The sequence below is a fragment of the Lissotriton vulgaris genome, chromosome 1_1 (assembly GCF_964263255.1).
Source record: "Lissotriton vulgaris chromosome 1_1, aLisVul1.2, whole genome shotgun sequence".
In the NCBI taxonomy this organism is placed as follows: Eukaryota; Metazoa; Chordata; class Amphibia; order Caudata; family Salamandridae; genus Lissotriton; species Lissotriton vulgaris.
Window position 1 is genome coordinate 409,219,155 of NC_141685.1, and position 21,948 is coordinate 409,241,102.

Genomic DNA, 21,948 nt, shown 5'->3' on the forward strand with positions numbered 1-21,948 from the left:
TCCATGATAACGCGTACCATATACTCAAGTGCCTTATAATCCTCGCGGTTATTTGCCAACTTTGGTATCGCTTTATCAAAACATGTCGAGTAAGGTGTCATACGAATTGGAATACTAACCCCTCGCCAATTCTGGCGATGGGGTTAGCATTCCACCCTTCTAGAGGGACACAACATGTATGTAACTGTGAACCCCAGTTAAAGTTAACTCGAGCCTCAGCATCACAAAATGGATGCTGCCACCACAGACACAAGTCTGACCTCCTGCTGCTGGGAGTCCTTCCAGCGAGGAGAGCTTGGACAAAGGGTTTCCTGTCAGGGGCGGTGCTAACACCATTCCAGACAGGGTTTTGTGTATCCCAGGTAGGCAGGGCTGAGAGGAAGGTGACTGCAAGTGGCACCCCGGTGCTCACTGTGCATAGGCCGGCTTGAACCAGTTCCAGGGGCACACCAGCCCCTGAGCTGGGGAAAGTCCGGACAAAGGGAAAGGGGTGTAACCACCCCCCTTCCCGGTCCCACCCATGGGCAGGACCTAGTCGCGTGCCAGCCCCTTTCTTTAGTATAAAGGTAGGAGCAGGCCCCCTTTCCAAATTAGATCATCTTTGAATCCTGAAACTACTTTCCATGAAAGGAACTCTTGACTTCTTCTTAAGATTTCTCCCTTGTGACTAAGGAGTAGTCACCCTGCATCAGCAGGCACCATCTAAGTATCTTGCGGTTTGCTGCACGTTCTTCCTCCGGAACCAGACCGACCAGCACGACGAGACCCGGACTCCCTGCCATCTCTGACCTCTACCTGCCTCTACAGCACAGCTGAGAACCGTGAGTGCGACGAGACCAGAGGAACCGGCTATCATCAAAACCTGAACGACACTGATCCAGCACGACCGCCGAGGGACCCTCGAGTGGGTGCACTGGGGTAAGAGAAGCCCCAACCCCAAGCAGCACGAGCACCAAAGTCCAGCCCCCCAGCATCCACCAGATCTGCGTGGGGCCCTTTTGCTTCTGTGTTGCTTGCCACGTTGTCCGGTCACTTGCCCGTTGGCTAGTGACCCTCCAGACGACGTCCTACGTTTGTTTCACCGCTGGTCTAGCTCCTCTAGACTGGCCCTTGTCTCCTCTTGAAGGAGAACTTCCTCGGACCCTCCTGGTCCACTCCAGACGCCATTTTGTGTCGCCACATGGGCTTGCCTTAGCCAAGGCTTGTTGCCTCCTTCAACGGATCCAACATCGCCAGCAGCAGACATCCGACGTTGGACAGCTCGCAGACCTCCAGCCTGGTCGACATCAGCGCCCTGGTCCGTGCAGCAGCAGAATCCAGTGTCACTTCTTCACCTGGCTGAGTGACCTCGTCCGGTGCCATCCTGGTGCCCACCTAATCACTGGCTAGTGATTCAGAACTCGGTCCCCTCTGCTTACAGGTATCCTTCTTCACTGATCCATCCTTGGATCAGCCCGGAACATCTTCACTGGTCGCCTGCCAGCAACTACTTTCTTCAGGCTCCTGAGTATCAACGAGGATTCCCGACGACACTTGAACCCTATGCAGCCGCAGCCCCTGGGCTAGGTAAACCGAGTACCACGGTGCTCCAGCACAGGACCACTCTCTAAGTGTCCAGATCCTTTTTCGTTTCAGCTCTACCTAGTCGGGTTCGCCCGATAACACTAACTTTGCATTTTACTAGCATCCATAGACTTTGTCCCGCATCCCGCGTGAGAGTGCACACTCTGCACCCGATCCCCCTAGGCCTCCTGCTCCTAACCTGAAGGTTCAGTAGTGTAGTCCTAGCGATCCTAAAGCCTCTGGATCGAGTTACTTACCTGCTAGTATTTCGCATTCCACTTTTGTAGTATATGGTTTTGTGTAAATTGTGCAACTTGAAGTATTTTCTTAAGAGTTTTGTTGTGTACTTAGCTCCCTGACTCATAAAGAGATCAGGGTAGGCTTGTTATAAATAAATATCCTTTTATTTTCATAACAACTTGTGTGGTGTCCTTTCACTTGGTGTTCAAGGGGTATATGTGATGGTATAACAGCTGGCTTAACACACCCTCTAAAGTTTAGCCTAAAGACTGCTCTTGTCCATGCTACTAGGATAGCTGGTCTATAAGGTTGACTTACAACCAATCATCAATAAGGGTCGTTTGGAATGATACATAGTGATCACTAGAATAGTGAGCACTGCATATCAGGCCAACTTCTCACACCATGAATACGGACTACGTACCAGATCGGGTATGTCTTGTGACAAGATGTCACCCCCCGCCTCCCCCTCAACTGTGTTTCTTTGTTTGGGTGCTTCATTCAACCTGATCCTAATGTCCTGGGGGCATTTCCTGCCCTACAAAGTGGAGCCGACCAGGAGGTAACTTCCCTCATATGCTTCCACAGGAGAGCTGAAATGTAGACAGCGGGTAGGGGTCGGAGTGGTGTGGTGGTTTGGTTTGAGAGGATACTGCAATGTGTTCTTACAGAAAATGCCTTTTAAACATCAAATATATGTCAACCCCCAACCCAGTTTTGCCTTTTACCACAGAAAAAAGCTCCTTCAGAATCAGATAACATTATGGGCAGTTCAAAATTCATTTCTTCCTTACATTTTTATTCAATGAAGTGGTCAAAGGCCGATACACAATGGAAAATCATTGTGAGCAACAACTCTATTGTTGTCTATGGGTTTTTGAACAAAGAGTGCTTGAACGGAAGAGTCTGGTAGATGTAGTAGTAGATCAGTATTGTTTCTCAGCATCCAGTGCAGATAGTTACAGATTAAAGTATCAGCAATTAATGGCTTGGTACTTATTCTTTAAGTGCAGCTAAACAATTGGGAAAAATCGTACAAGTTTAAAGAAGTTATTTGAGCAATACAGAATCAGACTGGCTGCATAGATTCCATCCACCCCCAACCATAATAATTAACTGGTACCATAGCTTGGCTACATAATTGTTTGTAACAAGCTATTGTTAAGGTAAAATAAACCACTTTGTCTCGCGTGTTTTAATAGTGGGAAAATCGATCACACAATCTTCTTTTGGAAAGCGTGATGTTTTGAATACAATAGAAAGTTTTATTTCCAACTAAAGAAGATAAATACACATTTTGGCAAATCCAATAGAACATACCCCTTTACTACAACACAAATGGTTTCAATAACAGAATGCACAAGAAAAAATAAACGCCTTAGGATAAAACTATGAGAGACAATTATATAAAACATACCCGTATTGAAACCTATTATGGTTGTGCATGCTTTATATTGCAACAGAACAGCAATAGGAAAAATAACATATTTACTTGAGTTGAGTCCATGGGCTCAATTATTATCAACTAGTTGATAATCACGTGGGTCTGTGAATTCTACAGATCTTGTTTCCCTATCTTACAGACTGTATTACAACATCGGTTTAAAAGTCATTGGGAGAGTGCTGGAAAGCCTAGAAGTCCTCTTACAAAATGCTTTCCTAAACTCACAAAACTCAGAGAAAAAAAAATCTGCAAAAAAGGCAAAGACAGCATAAAAGGGAAGATTAATACTCGCAGGATTGTGAATGCTTGAGGGACCATCTTAAATGGGTATCTTTGACATGTACATTGACAGTATTTTTCTTTTTTAAGTTCAGTTAACAGATATGAGTGCATTCTAATATGAGGACAAATACTGTACCTTGAGGTATTCATCCATTTGATCTATAAGACTAGTGAAGAATTCATAAGCATCTTGTTGTTCCCGGACATAAAGCTCCTTATTCCACATCTTGAAGATCTAAACATATATCACAAATCAAAAGAAAAGACCTCATTACAATACACACTTCAATTAATTATTTTCAATACTATCTAGTTATGTGAGATCACAGAGTTCTGCTTAAGGGTGGGAAGCCTATACATATGTATGGTATTGTATGGTTAAATAAATATATCTATATATACATACACACACACTTTAATCAACTGCATGTGCCCAAATGATGCATTAAACACCCTTAAAAGTATTTCACAAAGTGCACTATGAGAAAAGAAGCCAGCAAGAGACAGAAAGAGAGAAGAGGTTTCTCCTGTCACCTTCCACCAGCTCCTTTCTGTGTTCACATCTACAGTTCGGCAAGGTTAACAGTCGCTCCCTACAGTACTACATAAACATGAAGTAGGAAGGGGCAACAGTTGAGAATATCAGTGGTGTACCTGCCAGGTGGCGCCTTATTTCTGGCTATACAACCACAGCTAATGATATGGCCAAAGCAGCAGAAACAAAAGGTGAGAGGGGAAGATTGCTTTTTTTTGGACTGAACATATTTACTGCTTTTGCCTATACGAAGGCAAAGTTAATTTTAGCACTGGTCGATAACCACAAAATATCCACTACTTCTGTACGCTCCGATTACACACTATATAAAATGCTTTTTCCTAAAATACCATCAAATTAGAGGCATTCTTTTTAAAATATAATTATTGTCAGTAGTAATATTCAGATGGAGCATCAGATAAAGGAAGCATACCTTCCAGAAGTTCTCAGGAACATAGTACTGGAGCTTGCTTTCCATCAAATGGCCGAAAAGAGACTGGACTTGGTAGAATACATTGTCATCCGGATTGTCTGTATCGTCGTCGATTGAAAGTAATGCCTTATAAAACAAAAACAGACTGATGCCATTAACTGTATGCATTTCCTTCCAATAAGGTTCTGTACATCGAAAACATAGTTAGCTAAAACAAACTATTAAGTTGTCACTAAGGCTGATGCTGTTCCTCAAAGCAGGTACCTCAGAAAGCACATCACTGTGTTTATTAAAGGAGGCATGATTTACAATACAAAGCAAACTGACCTTTAAATTATTCCAGGTAACATGACTACATCCAAATTTGGTTATATTTTACATACAAAGCTTAGAGAACTCAAAGAACCTGGATGAGTATACATTTGTCAACGAATGTCATTATTCCTAGGGCACATAGGGAGGCACTGTTACTAGAAAATATTCCAGCCAGACGTTGGGAACAAACATTTCTAACGGATAAAATAATTAATAGGGCATCCAGGAAAAATATGTTTTCTCACTGTAATAAAGATGGCAATATTTAAGTGGTATTATGAAAAGATGCCAGTCCATAAGTTCATTCAGGATACGTTTATTGCCAAACAAGATAGGAGTTGATAGACACCAAACCGTCCATCTCCCGGATCCGACGGTCTTCTCCTGCCACACCTACCATTCTAGAACCCTGCACAATTAGAACTACACTGATTCCTCGAGAGGCGCAGAGAGCAATACACAACCCAACACATCTTCCCCCTATAGAAATGAAACAAAAATAAAATAAGAAACTAAAATTGAATAAACCATAAGGCATAAAATCATAATAATAAAAAACATGGCGGAGAAAAACATGGCGGAGAAATGCAAAGTACAAAACTTATTAATGCATAACAGTCATAAAACTTATTGGGTAATTTTGTTAACCTGGAGAAAGGAACACGCTTAATAGTGTCATGAGCGCTGGTTCCCTGAGCGAAGCTGTGTGTAATGCTCGGAAGGTGAAACCTCCCTTAGATTGAACGCTATACTGCTTGAATCCTTTTTAGAATCATTTAAAAACCTATGAATTTGAGGTATATGGGGCATTTTTAACATTTAATTTGTTTGTACTTTGCACACTTTCGTCATTCTTTGATCCTTGGGAATTGAAGGGGAAAAGGGAGCTACTTGACAGGTTAGCGCTCTAGTGGCCTCACACGGACACGCTCGCTCATCGCTGGTTCACTGAGCGAAGTTGTGTGTAATGCTCGCCAGGTGAGACCTCCCTTAGATTGAATGCTATACTGCTAGAATCCTATTTAGAATATTTTCAAAACCTGTGAATTTGTGATATATATGGGGAATTTTTTTTACATTTTATAGGTTTGTACTTTGCACACTTTCGCCAGTTTTTGATCTGGGTGAATTGAAGGGGGAAGGGAGTTACTTGACCGGTTAGCACTCTAGTGGCCTCACGCTGGCCTATTTTGCGCGTACACTGATGTGTACACGCGCATCTGGCACGCTGAAGGCGCGCCTAAGGCAAGCTCGTCCCACTGCCCGTTTGACATCAACTGTACTGAGCTACACCAACATAGAATTGCATAAACTGAATCCCGGCAAAATGAAACAATGCTGCTTCCAGTTGTCCATTGATACAACTAACAATGCCATGAAGAGCTCTTTGTGTGTTTTCTGCCGGGTACCTCTCCCGCATATTCTGAACCTGCCAGTTAGTAGCCCAGATGGCATAACGGGAAAAAGGACTGATCGTACTGAGGTGGGTCCTTTAAAATGTATCTTACTTAATGCCAGATCGTTGGTTAGGCACAGCCTGGAATGTGCTCGACTACTGGAGGAAAGCAATATAAAATTGGCCTTTATTACAGAGACATGGACTGATAGTAACTCCGGTCCTGATCTGGTCAAGGCAACGCCTCATGGGTTTCATTGCTACACGCTTGACCGGCCATTTAAACAAGCATTTACAATGCAACGGTCTCGCCTTTGCAAAAGTTAGAGCTATTGGCATTGAAAATGACACATTTTTTATTTGTGTGTTGGTTTTGAAAACAGATAAATAAATGGCATTGTCATTTACAATGCCAATAGCTTAATCTCTCACAAATGCGAGACCTATTGCATTTGCACCCCCACACACACATAGATGTGGTGGTGGTGGATATGGTGGTGGATGATGTGGTGGTGGATGATGTGGTGGTGGTGGATGATGTGGTGGTGGTTGTGGATGATGTGGTGGTGGTGGATGATGTGGTGGTGGATGATGATGTTGTGGTGGTGGTGGATGATGATGTGGTGGTGGTGGATGATGATGTGGTGGTGGTGGATGATGATGATGTGGTGGTGGATGATGTGGTGGTGGTGGTGGATGATGTGGTCGTGGATGATGTGGTGGTGGTGGGTGTGGTGGTGGTGGGTGTGGTGGTGGTGGATGTGGTGGTGGTGGATGTGGTGGTGGTGGTGGTGGATGTGGTGGTGGTGGTGGATGTGGATGTGGTGGTGGTGGATGTGGTGGTGGTGGATGTGGTGGTGGTGGTGGATGTGGTGGTGGTGGTGGATGTGGTGGTGGTGGATGTGGTGGTGGTGGTGGATGTGGTGGTGGTGGATGTGGTGGTGGTGGATGTGGTGGTGGTGGATGTGGTGGTGGTGGTGGATGTGGTGGTTGTGGATGTAATGTAAGCTGTCATTTATACTGTGCAACTATCACTCCAGGGAGCATCTTGGCGCCTGACCAGGGAAGATCTAAATACTGGACAGGCTGCTTTCAATAGGCAGACCAGGATGTTCATACTAGTGCTCTAGCGCAAGTGTCAGGGAGATTCAAAATCCAGGTTTTCAGTGCCTTTCGGAACTCAGATTCCCGTTCTATAGCACTGAGATGCGGGGGGAGTTTATTCCATGCCTTTGACCATAGGACTGGCAAAGATTTGCCACCCCTCGAGCAGAGTCTAAAAGCCGGGACAGTAAGCAGGTTAGCGTTGGAGGACCTCAGAGTGCGCAAAGGATGGTATCGGGCGAACCTCCTTTGTATATACTTTGGTCCTTGAGAGTGAAAGGCCCTAAAAGTAATTAATAGGACCTTGAACAGGACCCGTTTGACCACTGGTAGCCAGTGCAACGTATTTAATGCGGAGGATGCAGAGGATTTCTTTGGCCATTTCAACACCAGCCTAGCGGCTGCGTGTTGCACCATCTGCAACCTGTGAGTGACCACCTTGTTGGTTCCCGCATACAGGCTGTTACAGTAGTCGAGTCTCGAAGTTAGGACGGCAACCGCTAACGTTTTCCTCGCTGCCAGTGGGAGTAGGTCCTTTGATGACATTAAAACAGGTGCCCGCTACCGATAGCGTCTGCTGTTTGAACGACAGAGCGGCGTCAAACTTGATGCCTAGATTCTGTGCCGTATTAGTAGTATTTGGGGGTACCTTTGCGTTCTCCGGCCACCATAACTTAGGGACAAAGTCATTTTGCGGGCCCATTAACATAATTTCAGTCTTGCCTGTATTACATTTCAAATGATTCTTTCCCATCCAATCAAATGTGGCCGTCAGGCAGCATTCAAGATTTTCTTCCCAGTCATTGGTGTCTTTATCAAGGACTAGGATAAGCTGTGTATCGTCCGCATATGCAATAACATCTATTCTAAAGGACGATATCAGCCTGATCAGAGGGGTAGTGAAGACATTGAAAAGTGTTGGACTTAAACTAGATCCTTGCGGAACTCCTGTCGTAAGCATTTTTTTCCTTTGAGCAGAAATCACCCAGAGTAACCACTTGCCGCCTGTCACTTGGGAAGTTCTTAATCCACTCCAATACTTTTCCTGTTTTGCCAAATGTTGCCAGCCGGTCAATCAAGATGGCATGTGAGACCGTGTCGAAGGCTGCCGACAAGTCTAAAAGAATCAAGACAACCTTCTTACCCTGATCCAAAGCCATTCAGATGGTGTCAGTGGTGAACAGGAGAGCTGACTCTGTGGAGTGTTGAGCTCTAAAACCTGATTGGTTTGAGTGCCAGGCGTGATGGTCCTCAAGGAACTTAGTGACTTGGTTATTTACGAAGGATTCGGTTACTTTGCATAACGCAGGGAGCAGCGAGATCGGTCGAAGATTAGACAGTGTGGTGGGGTCGGTTAGTAGTTTTTTCTGCAGTGGTTTGACCACCGCAAGTTTCCATTCTGAGGGAATGCTTGCCGTGGCCAATGATGCATTTACAATATTGTTAATTACAGGAGTAACAGCATCTACAAGCGTATGCAATAGCATAGGGGGGCATGGATCAAACGACGACCCTGATTTGGTTGCCAGTATGGACTGGCGGGTTTCCTATAGATTAATTGGCCGAAAGGTCGCCATACTGCCCGAAAGCATGTTCAACTTCCTTCTTTCTTCCCCTAATTTTTTATCGGGGATGACAAAATCCTTAGTAAGGCCCTGTACCTTTTGTTAAAAAAAGTCCGCTATTGTATTACAGAGGTTTTCAGATGGTGGAATTTCCTGCAACAGTATTTTAGGATTATAAAAGCCATTTACTATCTTAAAAATAGATTTTTGTTTATTGTTGGCCGCTTCTATTGCTGTCGTATAGACATTGATTTTGGCCTCTTTAATGAGTGCATGGTATTGACTTCTTGCTGTTTTGTAATTGTAGCGTTCCTCATCTTGGTAGTTTTTTCGCCACCTACGTTCTGCGACACGTACCTCTCCTTATTTTTCTTTTAGTGACTGATTAAACCAGGGGGCGGATACTCTCTTTTGGCATGGCCTATTCCTAACACTAGCCGGGCCAGCTTTGCCCTTGAGAGCAGACATCCATTACCCAAAACGGTTATCAGTTTCTGGGTTTCCTGTCATTAGAGACCTACACTCGCTGGTCATCGAGATCAAGTCCGGATGGCCAATAATGGCTTTCCATCCATCTTTTCTAGCATGCGCCCCTTTTCCTAGGTGTTTGCCCTTCTCACCCCATTCTAGTGGGAGGTTGAAAGGGATCAGTGCGTGATCTGACCATGTCTGGACCCTAAGGGAATCGACTACGTTGGAGCAAATACAGTCTAGGATATGTCCGGCCCTGTGAGTAGTATTCAGAGTAAGTATTGATAGACCTAGTACATCCATTGTGCCTCTAAATAAAATAGCTACCGGGTCTATGGAGTAGTCCAAGTGGAGATTAATGTCCCCAAGTAACGTAAAATTAGAAAATCTGAGTGCCAAATTGCTGAGTACTTCCCCAATGCTTTCAAGAAATTCCTTATTTGGGCCTGGGGGGGCGATAGATCAAAACCCCTGCAAATGTGAAGGAGTCATTGCTCTTGATGCGAAAGCCCATGCATTCTGCTCCTTTGATATCCAGAATCTCGTTTATAGAGCAATTCAAGGTACCTCGATGGATAATTGCTAAACCTCCACCCCGTTGTTCCCCTCTATCCATCCTTTGTATGAGATAGCCTGGCGGCAAGGCATGTACTATATCAGGATTGCTCCGTGATTTCAGCCACGTTTCTGTGATGAAGAGAACGTCCAGTTCACTTTGTTATCAGATCGTAGATGTGCAATGCATGTTTAGACATGGACCTTGCGTTAATTAGTCCCCCCCCGCAGTTCTTTTCTACCATCTGCGACTGATGAAATTTGTGAGTATGGGAAAGATTTTTTACAGTCCCTGCAACTGACCGGGCCTCTCCACGCGGATAGGTCCAGTAAATACTGACAGGCATCGGAGCTTGTATGTAGTGATCATATGGAATCCCTGCTATATTTCACAATATTTTGAGGGCAAACAGCATTCCTGGCCCTGAGCCCAGCCGGAGCGCGGACGGGCTTACCTTTGGCGCACCTTCGGCGCGCCATCGGTGAGCCTGCTGCGCGCGTCCGCTGCGCATCATCGCCATATGTGCTTTAAGTAGGAGGCTGGGCTCGGTCCTAGAAAACGATGGCCGCGTGTAATGTGCCCCCGGAAGTGAGGATGCTCGCTCCCTCTGTGCCATGCTGTCTCCCTCCACAAAAACAGCACGAGCTGCGGTGGACCAGGGAGCAATGCGGCGATTAAATGGTGGGTGTTATAATTCAAGTTTTAAAAAGACATCAGGCAACAATTTTAAAAATGTGTGCTCACTACTAGAATCTTAAATAATTCATGCAGCGCGCTCCATCCAATAATAACCAATCCCGTAGTTCAGACCTAGCAATTCTGTCTGACTCCTGGGCGAAGACTTGATTACCAGTCTGGATCTTACCAAAGCAGATATGTTTCTGCTCGCGTCGTCACCAGAAGCCCTCTAAGTAGGAGGCTGGGTTCGGTCCTAGAAAACGACTAGATCGTCAACCTCAGCCAAGATGGGCGCTCCTGGGCGAAGACTAGATTACCAGTCTGGATCTTACCAAAGCAGATATGGTGGATGAGGTGGATGTAGTGGTGGTGGATGATGTAGTGGTGGTGGATGATGTAGTGGTGGTGGATGATGTAGTGGTGGTGGATGATGTAGTGGTGGTGGATGATGTAGTGGTGGTGGATGATGTAGTGGTGGTGGATGATGTAGTGGTGGTGGATGATGTAGTGGTGGTGGATGATGTGGTGGTGGTGGATGATGTGGTGGTGGATGATGTGGTGGTGGATGATGTGGTGGTGGATGATGTGGTGGATGATGTGGTGGATGATGTGGTGGATGATGTGGTGGTGGTGGATGATGTGGTGGTGGTGGTGGTAGATGTGGTGGTGGTGGTGGTAGATGTGGTGGTGGTGGTGGTAGATGTGGTGGTGGTGGTGGTAGATGTGGTGGTGGTGGTGGTAGATGTGGTGGTGGTGGTGGTAGATGTGGTGGTGGTGGTGGATGATGTGGTGGTGGTGGTGGTAGATGTGGTGGTGGTAGATGTGGTGGTGGTAGATGTGGTGGTGGTAGATGTGGTGGTGGTAGATGTGGTGGTGGTAGATGTGGTGGTGGTAGATGTGGTGGTGGTAGATGTGGTGGTGGTAGATGTGGTGTTGGTGGATGGGGTGTTGGTGGGTGTGGTGTTGGTGGATGTGGTGTTGGTGGATGTGGTGTTGGTGGATGTGGTGTTGGTGGATGTGGTGTTGGTGGATGTGGTGTTGGTGGATGTGGATGTGGTGGTGGATGTGGATGTGGTGGTGGATGTGGATGTGATGGATGTGGTGAATGTGGATGTGATGGATGTGGTGGTGGTGGATGTGATGGATGTGGTGCTGGATGTGATGGATGTGGTGGTGGTGGATGATGTGGATGTGGTGGTGGTGGATGATGTGGATGTGGTGGTGGTGGATGATGTGGATGTGGTGGTGGTGGATGATGTGGATGTGGTGGTGGTGGATGATGTGGATGTGGTGATAGGCGTGGTGGTGATGGGCGTGGTGGTGATGGGCGTGGTGGTGATGGGCGTGGTGGTGATGGGCGTGGTGGTGATGGGCGTGGTGGTGATGGGCGTGGTGGTGATGGGCGTGGTGGTGATGGGCGTGGTGGTGATGGGCGTGGTGGTGATGGGCGTGGTGGTGATGGGCGTGGTGGTGATGGATGTGGTGGTGGTGGATGTGGTGGTGGTGGATGTGGTGGCGAATGTGGTGGATGTGGTGGTGGTGGATGTGGTGGTGAATGTGGTGGTTGCAGAAAGATAATCACGGCCATCTGCAGGCAGTCTTGCAAAACCTCCAGATTAAGATGCAGTCGCTGCCCAGCGCCAAGACTTCATAGGAAAGATGCAATATTTCCTCTGAGGCTTTGGGCTGTCACGCAGGATGCTATGGGGCACGGTGACAGGTTCAATCTGTTTGCTTAAAGAGGCTTAATGTTCTCATTGGACAGACGGTGCCACCTGCTCGGTTGACGGGGTGCCTTCCTGCGAACATACCCCAAACCAGGCAATCCCACCAGAGCGGAAATCACCCCTGTGCGAAACTGTCGAGCAATCAATCACCCGAGACAAGCATAACTGAAACCCTCCAACCTGTCATTTTCATCGTACGCTAATGCGAGCGAGCAAAGGGCTGCCCACCAAGGGTTTGAGACAATAAAACCACAAACGCATGCAGAGCTTCTGTGATCATTCTAGACTTGTGCGATCTTCACACATTCACAGTTAAGTAAAAGAATCCCCTAGTCAGGTCTCTATAGTCAGTCATCCAGTGTAAACTGTGCTCACATCCTTATCTGTTTATTTTCACCCATTTGTTCATCTTTGCTTAAAGTATTGGAAAGCTACATGAGGCAGCCATGCACGGCGCATACAACGGTTGCGAACAGCTACAATATGTTGGATACCTTTTTTCTTCTGGCCCTGTTAAGTGACTTCCTTGGCTGAAGTTTTGGATGTGGTGGTGGTAGATGTGGCGGCGGATGTGGCGGTGGATGTGGTGGCGGATGTGGCGGCGGATGTGGTGGCGGATGTGGCGGCGGATGTGGCGGCGGATGTGGCGGCGGATGTGGCGGTGGTGGTGGCGGTGGTGGTGGATGTGGCGGGGAGGTGGATGTGGTGGTGGTGGATGTGGTGGTGGATGTGGTGGTGGATGTGGTGGAAGTTGTGGATGTGGCGGATGAGGTGGTGGTGGATGTGGTGGATGCGGATGTGGATGTGGTGTACGTGGTGGTGGAGGATGTGGTGGTGGAGAATATGGTGGTGGAGAATGTGGTGGTGGAGAATGTGGTGGTGGAGAATTTTTTATCCTGGCCCTGTTAAGGGACTTATTCGGCTGAAGTTTTGGATGTGGTGGCGGTGGAAGTGGCGGTGAAGGTGGAGGTGGCAGTGGTGGATGTGGTGGTGAATGTGGTGGAGGTGAATGTGGTGGTGGAGGATGTGGTGGTGGAGGATGTGGTGGTGGTGGATGTGGTGGTGCTGGATGTGGTGGTGGATATGGAGTGGTGGTGGATATGGCAGTGGTGGTGGATATGGCAGTGGTGGTGGATATGGAGTGGTGGTGGATGTGGTAGTGGTGATGGTGTTGGTGGGTGGATGTGGTGGCGGTGGATGTGGTGGCGGTGGATGTGGTGGCGGTGGATGTGGTGGCGGTGGATGTGGTGGCGGTGGATGTGGTGGTGGATGTGGTAGTGGTGGTGGATGTGGTAGTGGTGGTGGATGTGGTGGTGGTGGATGTGGTGGTGGTGGTGGTGGATGTGGCGGTGGTGGATGTGGAGGTGGATGTGGTGGTGGAAGTGGATGTGGAAGTGGATGTGGATGTGGATGTGGAGGTGGATGTGGAGGTGGATGTGGATGTGGCAGTGGCGGTGGATGTGGCAGTGGCGGTGGATGTGGCAGTGGCGGTGGATGTGGCAGTGGCGGTGGATGTGGCGGTGGATGTGGATGTGGATGTGGCGGTGGATGTGGATGTGGCGGTGGATGTGGCAGTGGATATGGCAGTGGCGGTGGATGTGGCAGTGGCAGTGGATATGGCAGTGGCAGTGGATATGGCAGTGGCGGTGGATATGGCAGTGGTGGTGGATATGGCAGTGGTGGTGGATATGGCAGTGGTGGTGGATATGGCAGTGGTGGTGGATATGGCAGTGGTGGTGGATATGGCAGTGGATGTGGTAGTGGATGTGGTAGTGGTGGTGGGTGGTGGTGGTGATGGTGTTGGTGGGTGGTGGTGATGGTGTTGGTGGATGTGGTGGTGAGGGTGGGGGTGGATGTGGGGGTGGATGTGGGGGTGGGGGTGGATGTGGGGGTGGGGGTGGATGTGGTGGCGGTGGCAGTGGATGTGGTGGGGGTGGATGTGGTAGTGGTGGTGGATGTGGTGGTGGATGTGGTGGTGGTGGATGTGATGATGGATGTGGCGGTGGTGGATATGGTGGTGGATGTGGTGGTAGATATGGTGGTGGTGGATGTGGTGCATGTGGTGGTGGATCTGGTGGTGGAGGATGTGGTGGTGGAGGATGTGGTGGTGGTGGTGGTGGATGTGGTGGTGGTGGTGGATGTGGTGGTGGTGGTGGATGTGGTGGAGGATGTGGTGGTGGTGGATGTGGTGGTGGATGTGGTGGTGGATGCGGTGGTGGTGGATGCGGTGGTGGTGGATGCGGTGGTGGTGGATGCGGTGGTGGTGGATGCGGTGGTGGTGGATGCGGTGGTGGTGGATGTGGTGGTGGATGTGGTGGTGGATATGGTAGTGGAGGTGTTGCATGTGGTGGTGGTGGTGGTGTTGGTGGATGTGGCGGCACATGTGGTGGCGGATGTGGTGATGGATGAGGGGGGATGGATGACGGGGGATGGATAAGGGGGAATGGATAAGGGTGGTGGATGAGGGGGTGGTGGATGAGGGGGTGGTGGATGAGGGGGTGGTGGATGTGGGGGTGGTGGATGTGGTGGTGGTGGTGGTGGATGTGGTGGTGGTGGATGTGGTGGTGGATAAGGTGGTGGTGGATAAGGTGGTGGTGGATAAGGTGGTGGTGGATAGGGTGGTGGTGGATAAGGTGGTGGTGGATGTGGTGGTGGATGTGGCGGTGGATGTGGTGGATGTGGTGGATGTGGTGGTGATGGTGGAATTGGTGGTGGTGGATGTGGTGGTGGTGGTGGATGTGGTGGTGGAGGTGGATGTGGTGGTGGAGGTGGAGGTGGATGTGGTGGTGGAGGTGGATGTGGTGGTGAAGGTGCATGTGGTGGTGGATTTGGTGCATGTGGTGGTGGATGTGGTGCATGTGGTGGTGCATGTGGTGGTGGATGTGGTGGTGGTGGATGTGGTGGTGATGGATGTGGTGGTGGATGTGGTGGTCTATGTGGTGGATGTGGTAGTGGATGTGCTGGTGGTGTTGGTGGATGTGGTGGCGGATAAGGGGGAATGGATAAGGGGGATGGATAAGGGGGATGGATAAGGGGGGATGGATAAGGGGGGATGGATAAGGGGGGATGGACAAGGGGGATGGATGAGGGGGATGGATGAGGGGGGTGGATGAGGGGGGTGGATGAGGGGGGTGGATGAGGGGGATGTGGATGAGGGGGATGTGGATGAGGGGGATGTGGATGAGGGGGATGTGGATGAGGGGGATGTGGATGAGGGGGATGTGGATGAGGGGGATGTGGATGAGGGGGATGTGGATGAGGGGGATGTGGATGAGGGGGATGTGGATGAGGGGGATGTGGATGAGGGGGTTGGTGGATGAGGGGGTTGGTGGATGAGGGGGTTGGTGGATGAGGGGGTTGGTGGATGAGGGGGTTGGTGGATGAGGGGGTTGGTGGATGAGGGGGTTGGTGGATGAGGGGGTTGGTGGATGAGGGGGTTGGTGGATGTGGATGTGGTGGTGGGTGGTGGATGTGTTGGTGGTGTATGAATGTGGTGAATGTGGTGGTGGTGGGTGTGAATGTGGTGGTGGGTGTAGTTGTGGTGGATGTGGTGGTCGTAGATGTGGATATAGTGGATGTGGTGGAAGTGGATGTGGTGGATGTGGTTGTGGTGGATGTGGTTGTGATGAATATGGTGGTTCAAGTGGTGGATGTGGTGGTTGTGGGCGATGTAGTGGTGGTAGATGTGGTGGATGTGGTGGTGGTGGATGTGGTGGTGGTGGATGTGGTGGTGGTGGTGGATGTGGTGGTGGTGGTGGATGTGGTGGTGGTGGTGGATGTGGTGGTGGTGGTGGATGCGGTGGTGGTGGATGTGGTGGTGGTGGATGTGGTGGTGGATGTGGTGGTGGATGTGGTGGTGGGTGGTGGATGATGGGGTGGTGGATGATGTGGTGGTGGGTGGTGAATGTGGTGGGTGGTGAATGTGGTGGGTGGTGAATGTGGTGGTGGTGGGTGGTGAATGTGGTGGTGGTGGATGTGGTGGTGGTGGATGTGGTGGTGGTAGATGTGGATATAGTAGATGTGGTGGGAGAAGTGGTGGATGTGGTGGATGAATTGGTGGTGGATGTGGTGGTGGTGGTGGAATTGGTGGTGGTGGATGTGGTGGTGGATGTGGTGGTGGAGGTGGATGTGGTGGTGGAGGTGGATGTGGTGGTGGAGGTGGATGTGGTGGTGGAGGTGGATGTGGTGGTGGAGGTGGAGGTGGTGGTGGAGGTGGAGGTGGATGTGGTGGTGAAGGTGGATGTGGTGGTGAAGGTGGATGTGGTGGTGGATGTGGTGGATGTGGTGGTGGATGTGGTGGTGGTGGATGTGGTGGTGGTGGATGTGGTGGTGGATGTGGTGGTGGTGGATGTGGTGGTGGTGGTGGTGGATGTGGTGGTGGTGGATGTGGTGGTGGATAAGGTGGTGGTGGATAAGGTGGTGGTGGATAAGGTGGTGGTGGATAGGGTGGTGGTGGATAAGGTGGTGGTGGATGTGGTGGTGGATGTGGCGGTGGATGTGGTGGATGTGGTGGATGTGGTGGTGATGGTGGAATTGGTGGTGGTGGATGTGGTGGTGGTGGTGGATGTGGTGGTGGAGGTGGATGTGGTGGTGGAGGTGGATGTGGATGTGGTGGTGGAGGTGGATGTGGTGGTGAAGGTGCATGTGGTGGTGGATTTGGTGCATGTGGTGGTGGATTTGGTGCATGTGGTGGTGGATGTGGTGCATGTGGTGGTGCATGTGGTGGTGGATGTGGTGCATGTGGTGGTGCATGTGGTGGTGGATGTGGTGGTGGTGGATGTGGTGGTGATGGATGTGGTGGTGGATGTGGTGGTCTATGTGGTGGATGTGGTAGTGGATGTGCTGGTGGTGTTGGTGGATGTGGTGGCGGATAAGGGGGAATGGATAAGGGGGATGGATAAGGGGGATGGATAAGGGGGGATGGATAAGGGGGGATGGATAAGGGGGGATGGATAAGGGGGGATGGATGAGGGGGATGGATGAGGGGGGTGGATGAGGGGGGTGGATGAGGGGGGTGGATGAGGGGGTGGATGAGGGGGATGTGGATGAGGGGGATGTGGATGAGGGGGATGTGGATGAGGGGGATGTGGATGAGGGGGATGTGGATGAGGGGGATGTGGATGAGGGGGATGTGGATGAGGGGGATGTGGATGAGGGGGTTGGTGGATGAGGGGGTTGGTGGATGAGGGGGTTGGTGGATGAGGGGGTTGGTGGATGAGGGGGTTGGTGGATGAGGGGGTTGGTGTATGAGGGGGTTGGTGGATGTGGATGTGGTGGTGGGTGGTGGATGTGTTGGTGGTGTATGTGGTGGTGGATGTGGTGAATGTGGTGAATGTGGTGGTGGTGGGTGTGAATGTGGTGGTGGGTGTAGTTGTGGTGGATGTGGTGGTCGTAGATGTGGATATAGTGGATGTGGTGGAAGTGGATGTGGTGGATGTGGTTGTGGTGGATGTGGTTGTGATGAATATGGTGGTTCAAGTGGTGGATGTGGTGGTTGTGGGCGATGTAGTGGTGGTAGATGTGGTGGATGTGGTGGTGGTGGATGTGGTGGTGGTGGATGTGGTGGTGGTGGTGGATGTGGTGGTGGTGGTGGATGTGGTGGTGGTGGTGGATGCGGTGGTGGTGGATGTGGTGGTGGATGTGGTGGTGGGTGGTGGATGTGGTGGTGGGTGGTGGATGATGGGGTGGTGGATGATGTGGTGGTGGGTGGTGAATGTGGTGGGTGGTGAATGTGGTGGGTGGTGAATGTGGTGGTGGTGGGTGGTGAATGTGGTGGTGGTGGATGTGGTGGTGGTGGATGTGGTGGTGGTAGATGTGGATATAGTAGATGTGGTGGGAGAAGTGGTGGATGTGGTGGATGAATTGGTGGTGGATGTGGTGGTGGTGGTGGAATTGGTGGTGGTGGATGTGGTGGTGGATGTGGTGGTGGAGGTGGATGTGGTGGTGGAGGTGGATGTGGTGGTGGAGGTGGATGTGGTGGTGGAGGTGGATGTGGATGTGGTGGTGGAGGTGGAGGTGGTGGTGGAGGTGGAGGTGGATGTGGTGGTGAAGGTGGATGTGGTGGTGAAGGTGGATGTGGTGGTGGATGTGGTGGATGTGGTGGTGGATGTGGTGGTGGTGGATGTGGTGGTGGTGGATGTGGTGGTGGTGGATGTGGTGGTGGTGGATAAGATGGTGGTGGATAAGGTGGTGGTGGATAAGGTGGTGGTGGATAAGGTGGTGGTGGATAAGGTGGTGGTGGATAAGGTGGTGGTGGATAAGGTGGTGGTGGATAAGGTGGTGGTGGATGTGGTGGTGGTTGTGGTGGTGGTGGTGGTGGTGGATGTGGTGGTGGATGTGGCGGTGGTGGATGTGGGGGTGATGGATGTGGGGGTGGTGGATGTGGTGGTGGTGGATGTGGTGGAGGTGGATGTGGTGGTGGAGGTGTTGGTGGATGTGGTGCATGTGGTGGGGGATGTGGATGTGGTGGTGGATGTGGTGGTGGATGTGGTGGTGGATGTGGTGGTGGATGTGGTGGTGGTTGTGGTGGTGGTGGTTGTGGTGGTGGTGGATGTGGTGGTGGATGTGGCGGTGGTGCTGGATGTGGAGGATGTGGCGGTGGATGTGGTGGTGGTGGTGGAATTGGTGGTGGTGGATGTGGTGGTGGAGGTGGATGTGGTGGTGGATATGGTGGTGGATGTGGTGCATGTGGTGGTGGATGTGGTGCATGTGGTGGTGGATGTGGTGGTGGATGTGGTGGTGATGGATGTGGTGGTGATGGATGTGGTGATGGATGTGGTGGTGGATGTGGTGGTGGTGGATGTGGTGGTGGTGGATGTGGTGGTGGTGGATGTGGTGGTGGTGGTGGATGTGGTGGTGGTGGTGGTGGATGTGGTGGTGGTGGATGTGGTGGTGGTGGATGTGGTGGTGGTGGATGTGGTGGTGGATAAGGTGGTGGTGGATAGGGTGGTGGTGGATAAGGTGGAGGTGGATGTGGTGGTGGATGTGGTGGTGGATGTGGCGGTGGATGTGGTGGATGTGGTGGATGTGGTGGATGTGGTGGATGTGGTGGTGATGGTGGAATTGGTGGTGGTGGATGTGGTGGTGGTGGTGGATGTGGTGGTGGAGGTGGATGTGGTGGTGGATGTGGTGGTGGAGGTGGATGTGGATGTGGTGGTGGAGGTGGATGTGGATGTGGTGGTGGAGGTGGATGTGGTGGTGGAGGTGCATGTGGTGGTGGATTTGGTGCATGTGGTGGTGGATGTGGTGCATGTGGTGGTGCATGTGGTGGTGGATGTGGTGGTGGTGGATGTGGTGGTGGTGGATGTGGTGGTCTATGTGGTGGATGTGGTAGTGGATGTGCTGGTGGTGTTGGTGGATGTGGTGGCGGATAAGGGGGAATGGATAAGGGGGATGGATAAGGGGGGATGGATAAGGGGGGATGGATAAGGGGGGATGGATAAGGGGGATGGATAAGGGGGATGGATAAGGGGGATGGATAAGGGGGATGGATGAGGGGGTGGATGAGGGGGGTGGATGAGGGGGATGTGGATGAAGGGGATGTGGATGAGGGGGATGTGGATGAGGGGGATGTGGATGAGGGGGATGTGGATGAGGGGGATGTGGATGAGGGGGATGTGGATGAGGGGGATGTGGATGAGGGGATGTGGATGAGGGGGATGTGGATGAGGGGGATGTGGATGAGGGGGTTGGTGGATGAGGGGGTTGGTGGATGAGGGGGTTGGTGGATGAGGGGGTTGGTGGATGAGGGGGTTGGTGGATGAGGGGGTTGGTGGATGAGGGGGTTGGTGGATGAGGGGGTTGGTGTATGAGGGGGTTGGTGGATGTGGAGGTGGGTGGTGGATGTGTTGGTGGTGTATGTGGTGGTGGATGTGGTGAATGTGGTGAATGTGGTGGTGGTGGGTGTGAATGTGGTGGTGGGTGTAGTTGTGGTGGATGTGGTGGTCGTAGATGTGGATATAGTGGATGTGGTGGAAGTGGATGTGGTGGATGTGGTTGTGGTGGATGTGGTTGTGATGAATATGGTGGTTCAAGTGGTGATGTGGTGGTTGTGGGCGATGTAGTGGTGGTAGATGTGGTGGATGTGGTGGTGGTGGATGTGGTGGTGGTGGATGTGGTGGTGGTGGTGGATGTGGTGGTGGTGGTGGTGGTGGATGTGGTGGTGGTGGTGGTGGTGGATGTGGTGGTGGTGGTGGATGTGGTGGTGGTGGTGGATGTGGTGGTGGTGGTGGATGCGGTGGTGGTGGATGTGTGGTGGGTGGTGGATGTGGTGGTGGGTGGTGGATGATGGGTGGTGATGATGTGGTGGTGGGTGTGAATGTGGTGGGTGGTGAATGTGGTGGTGGTGGATGTGGTGGTGTGCTGGGTGGTGAATGTGGTGGTGGTGATGTGGTGGTGGTGGATGTGGTGGTAGATGTGATATAGTAGATGTGTGGAGATGTGGTGGATGTGGTGGATGTGGTGGTGGATGTGGTGGTGGAGGTGGATGTGGTGGTGGAGGTGGATGTGGTGGTGGATGTGGATGTGGATGTGATGTGGATGGTGGAGGTGGATGTGGAGGTGGAGGTGGATGTGGTGGTGGAGGTGGAGGTGATTGTGGTGGTGGATGTGGTGGTGGTGGATGTGGTGGTGGTGGATGTGGTGGATGTGGATGGTGGTGGATGTGGTGGTGGTGGATGGTGGTGGATAGATGGGTGGATAAGGTGGTGGTGGATAAGGTGGTGGTGGATAAGGTGGTGGTGGATAAGGTGGTGGTGGATAAGGTGGTGGTGGTTGTGGTGGTGGTGGTTGTGGTGGTGGTGGATGTGGTGGTGGTGGATGTGGTGGTGGATGTGGCGGTGGTGGATGTGGGGGTGATGGATGTGGTGGTGGTGGATGTGGTGGTGGTGGATGTGGTGGAGGTGGATGTGGTGGTGGAGGTGTTGGTGGATGTGGTGCATGTGGTGGTGGAGGTGTTGGTGGATGTGGTGCATGTGGTGGGGATGTGGATGTGGTGGTGGATGTGGTGGTGGATGTGGTGGTGGATGTGGTGGTGGATGTGGTGGTGGTTGTGGTGGTGGTGGTTGTGGTGGTGGTGGATGTGGTGGTGGATGTGGCGGTGGTGCTGGATGTGGAGGATGTGGCGGTGGATGTGGTGGTGGTGGTGGAATTGGTGGTGGTGGATGTGGTGGTGGAGGTGGATGTGGTGGTGGAATTGGTGGTGGTGGATGTGGTGGTGGAGGTGGATGTGGTGGTGGATGTGGTGGTGGATGTGGTGCATGTGGTGGTGGATGTGGTGCATGTGGTGGTGGATGTGGTGCATGTGGTGGTGGATGTGGTGGTGATGGATGTGGTGGTGATGGATGTGGTGATGGATGTGGTGGATGTGGTGGTGGTGGATGTGGTGGTGGATGTGGTGGTGGTGGTGGTGGATGTGGTGGTGGTGGATGTGGTGGTGGTGGATGTGGTGGTGGATAAGGTGGTGGTGGATAAGGTGGTGGTGGATAGGGTGGTGGTGGATAAGGTGGTGGTGGATGTGGTGGTGGATGTGGCGGTGGATGTGGTGGATGTGGTGGATGTGGTGGATGTGGTGGTGATGGTGGAATTGGTGGTGGTGGATGTGGTGGTGGTGGTGGATGTGGTGGTGGAGGTGGATGTGGT

The 21,948-nt window shown here is 51.2% G+C and overlaps 1 protein-coding gene across 3 annotated transcripts in view; it reads right to left on the reverse strand.

The window, feature by feature from the left end:
• The window catches only part of USP24 (ubiquitin specific peptidase 24), a 1,909,144-nt gene that overhangs the window by 823,746 nt on the left and 1,063,450 nt on the right, over positions 1-21,948 (reverse strand). For all 3 annotated transcript variants that reach the window (XM_086952711.1, XM_086952716.1, XM_086952707.1), the window contains exons 43-44: positions 4,498-4,623; positions 3,666-3,764 (exon numbers count right to left, since the gene is read on the reverse strand). In XM_086952711.1, the coding sequence (XP_086808837.1) occupies positions 3,666-3,764; positions 4,498-4,623 (225 nt within the window). The remainder of the gene's footprint in view (positions 1-3,665; positions 3,765-4,497; positions 4,624-21,948) is intronic.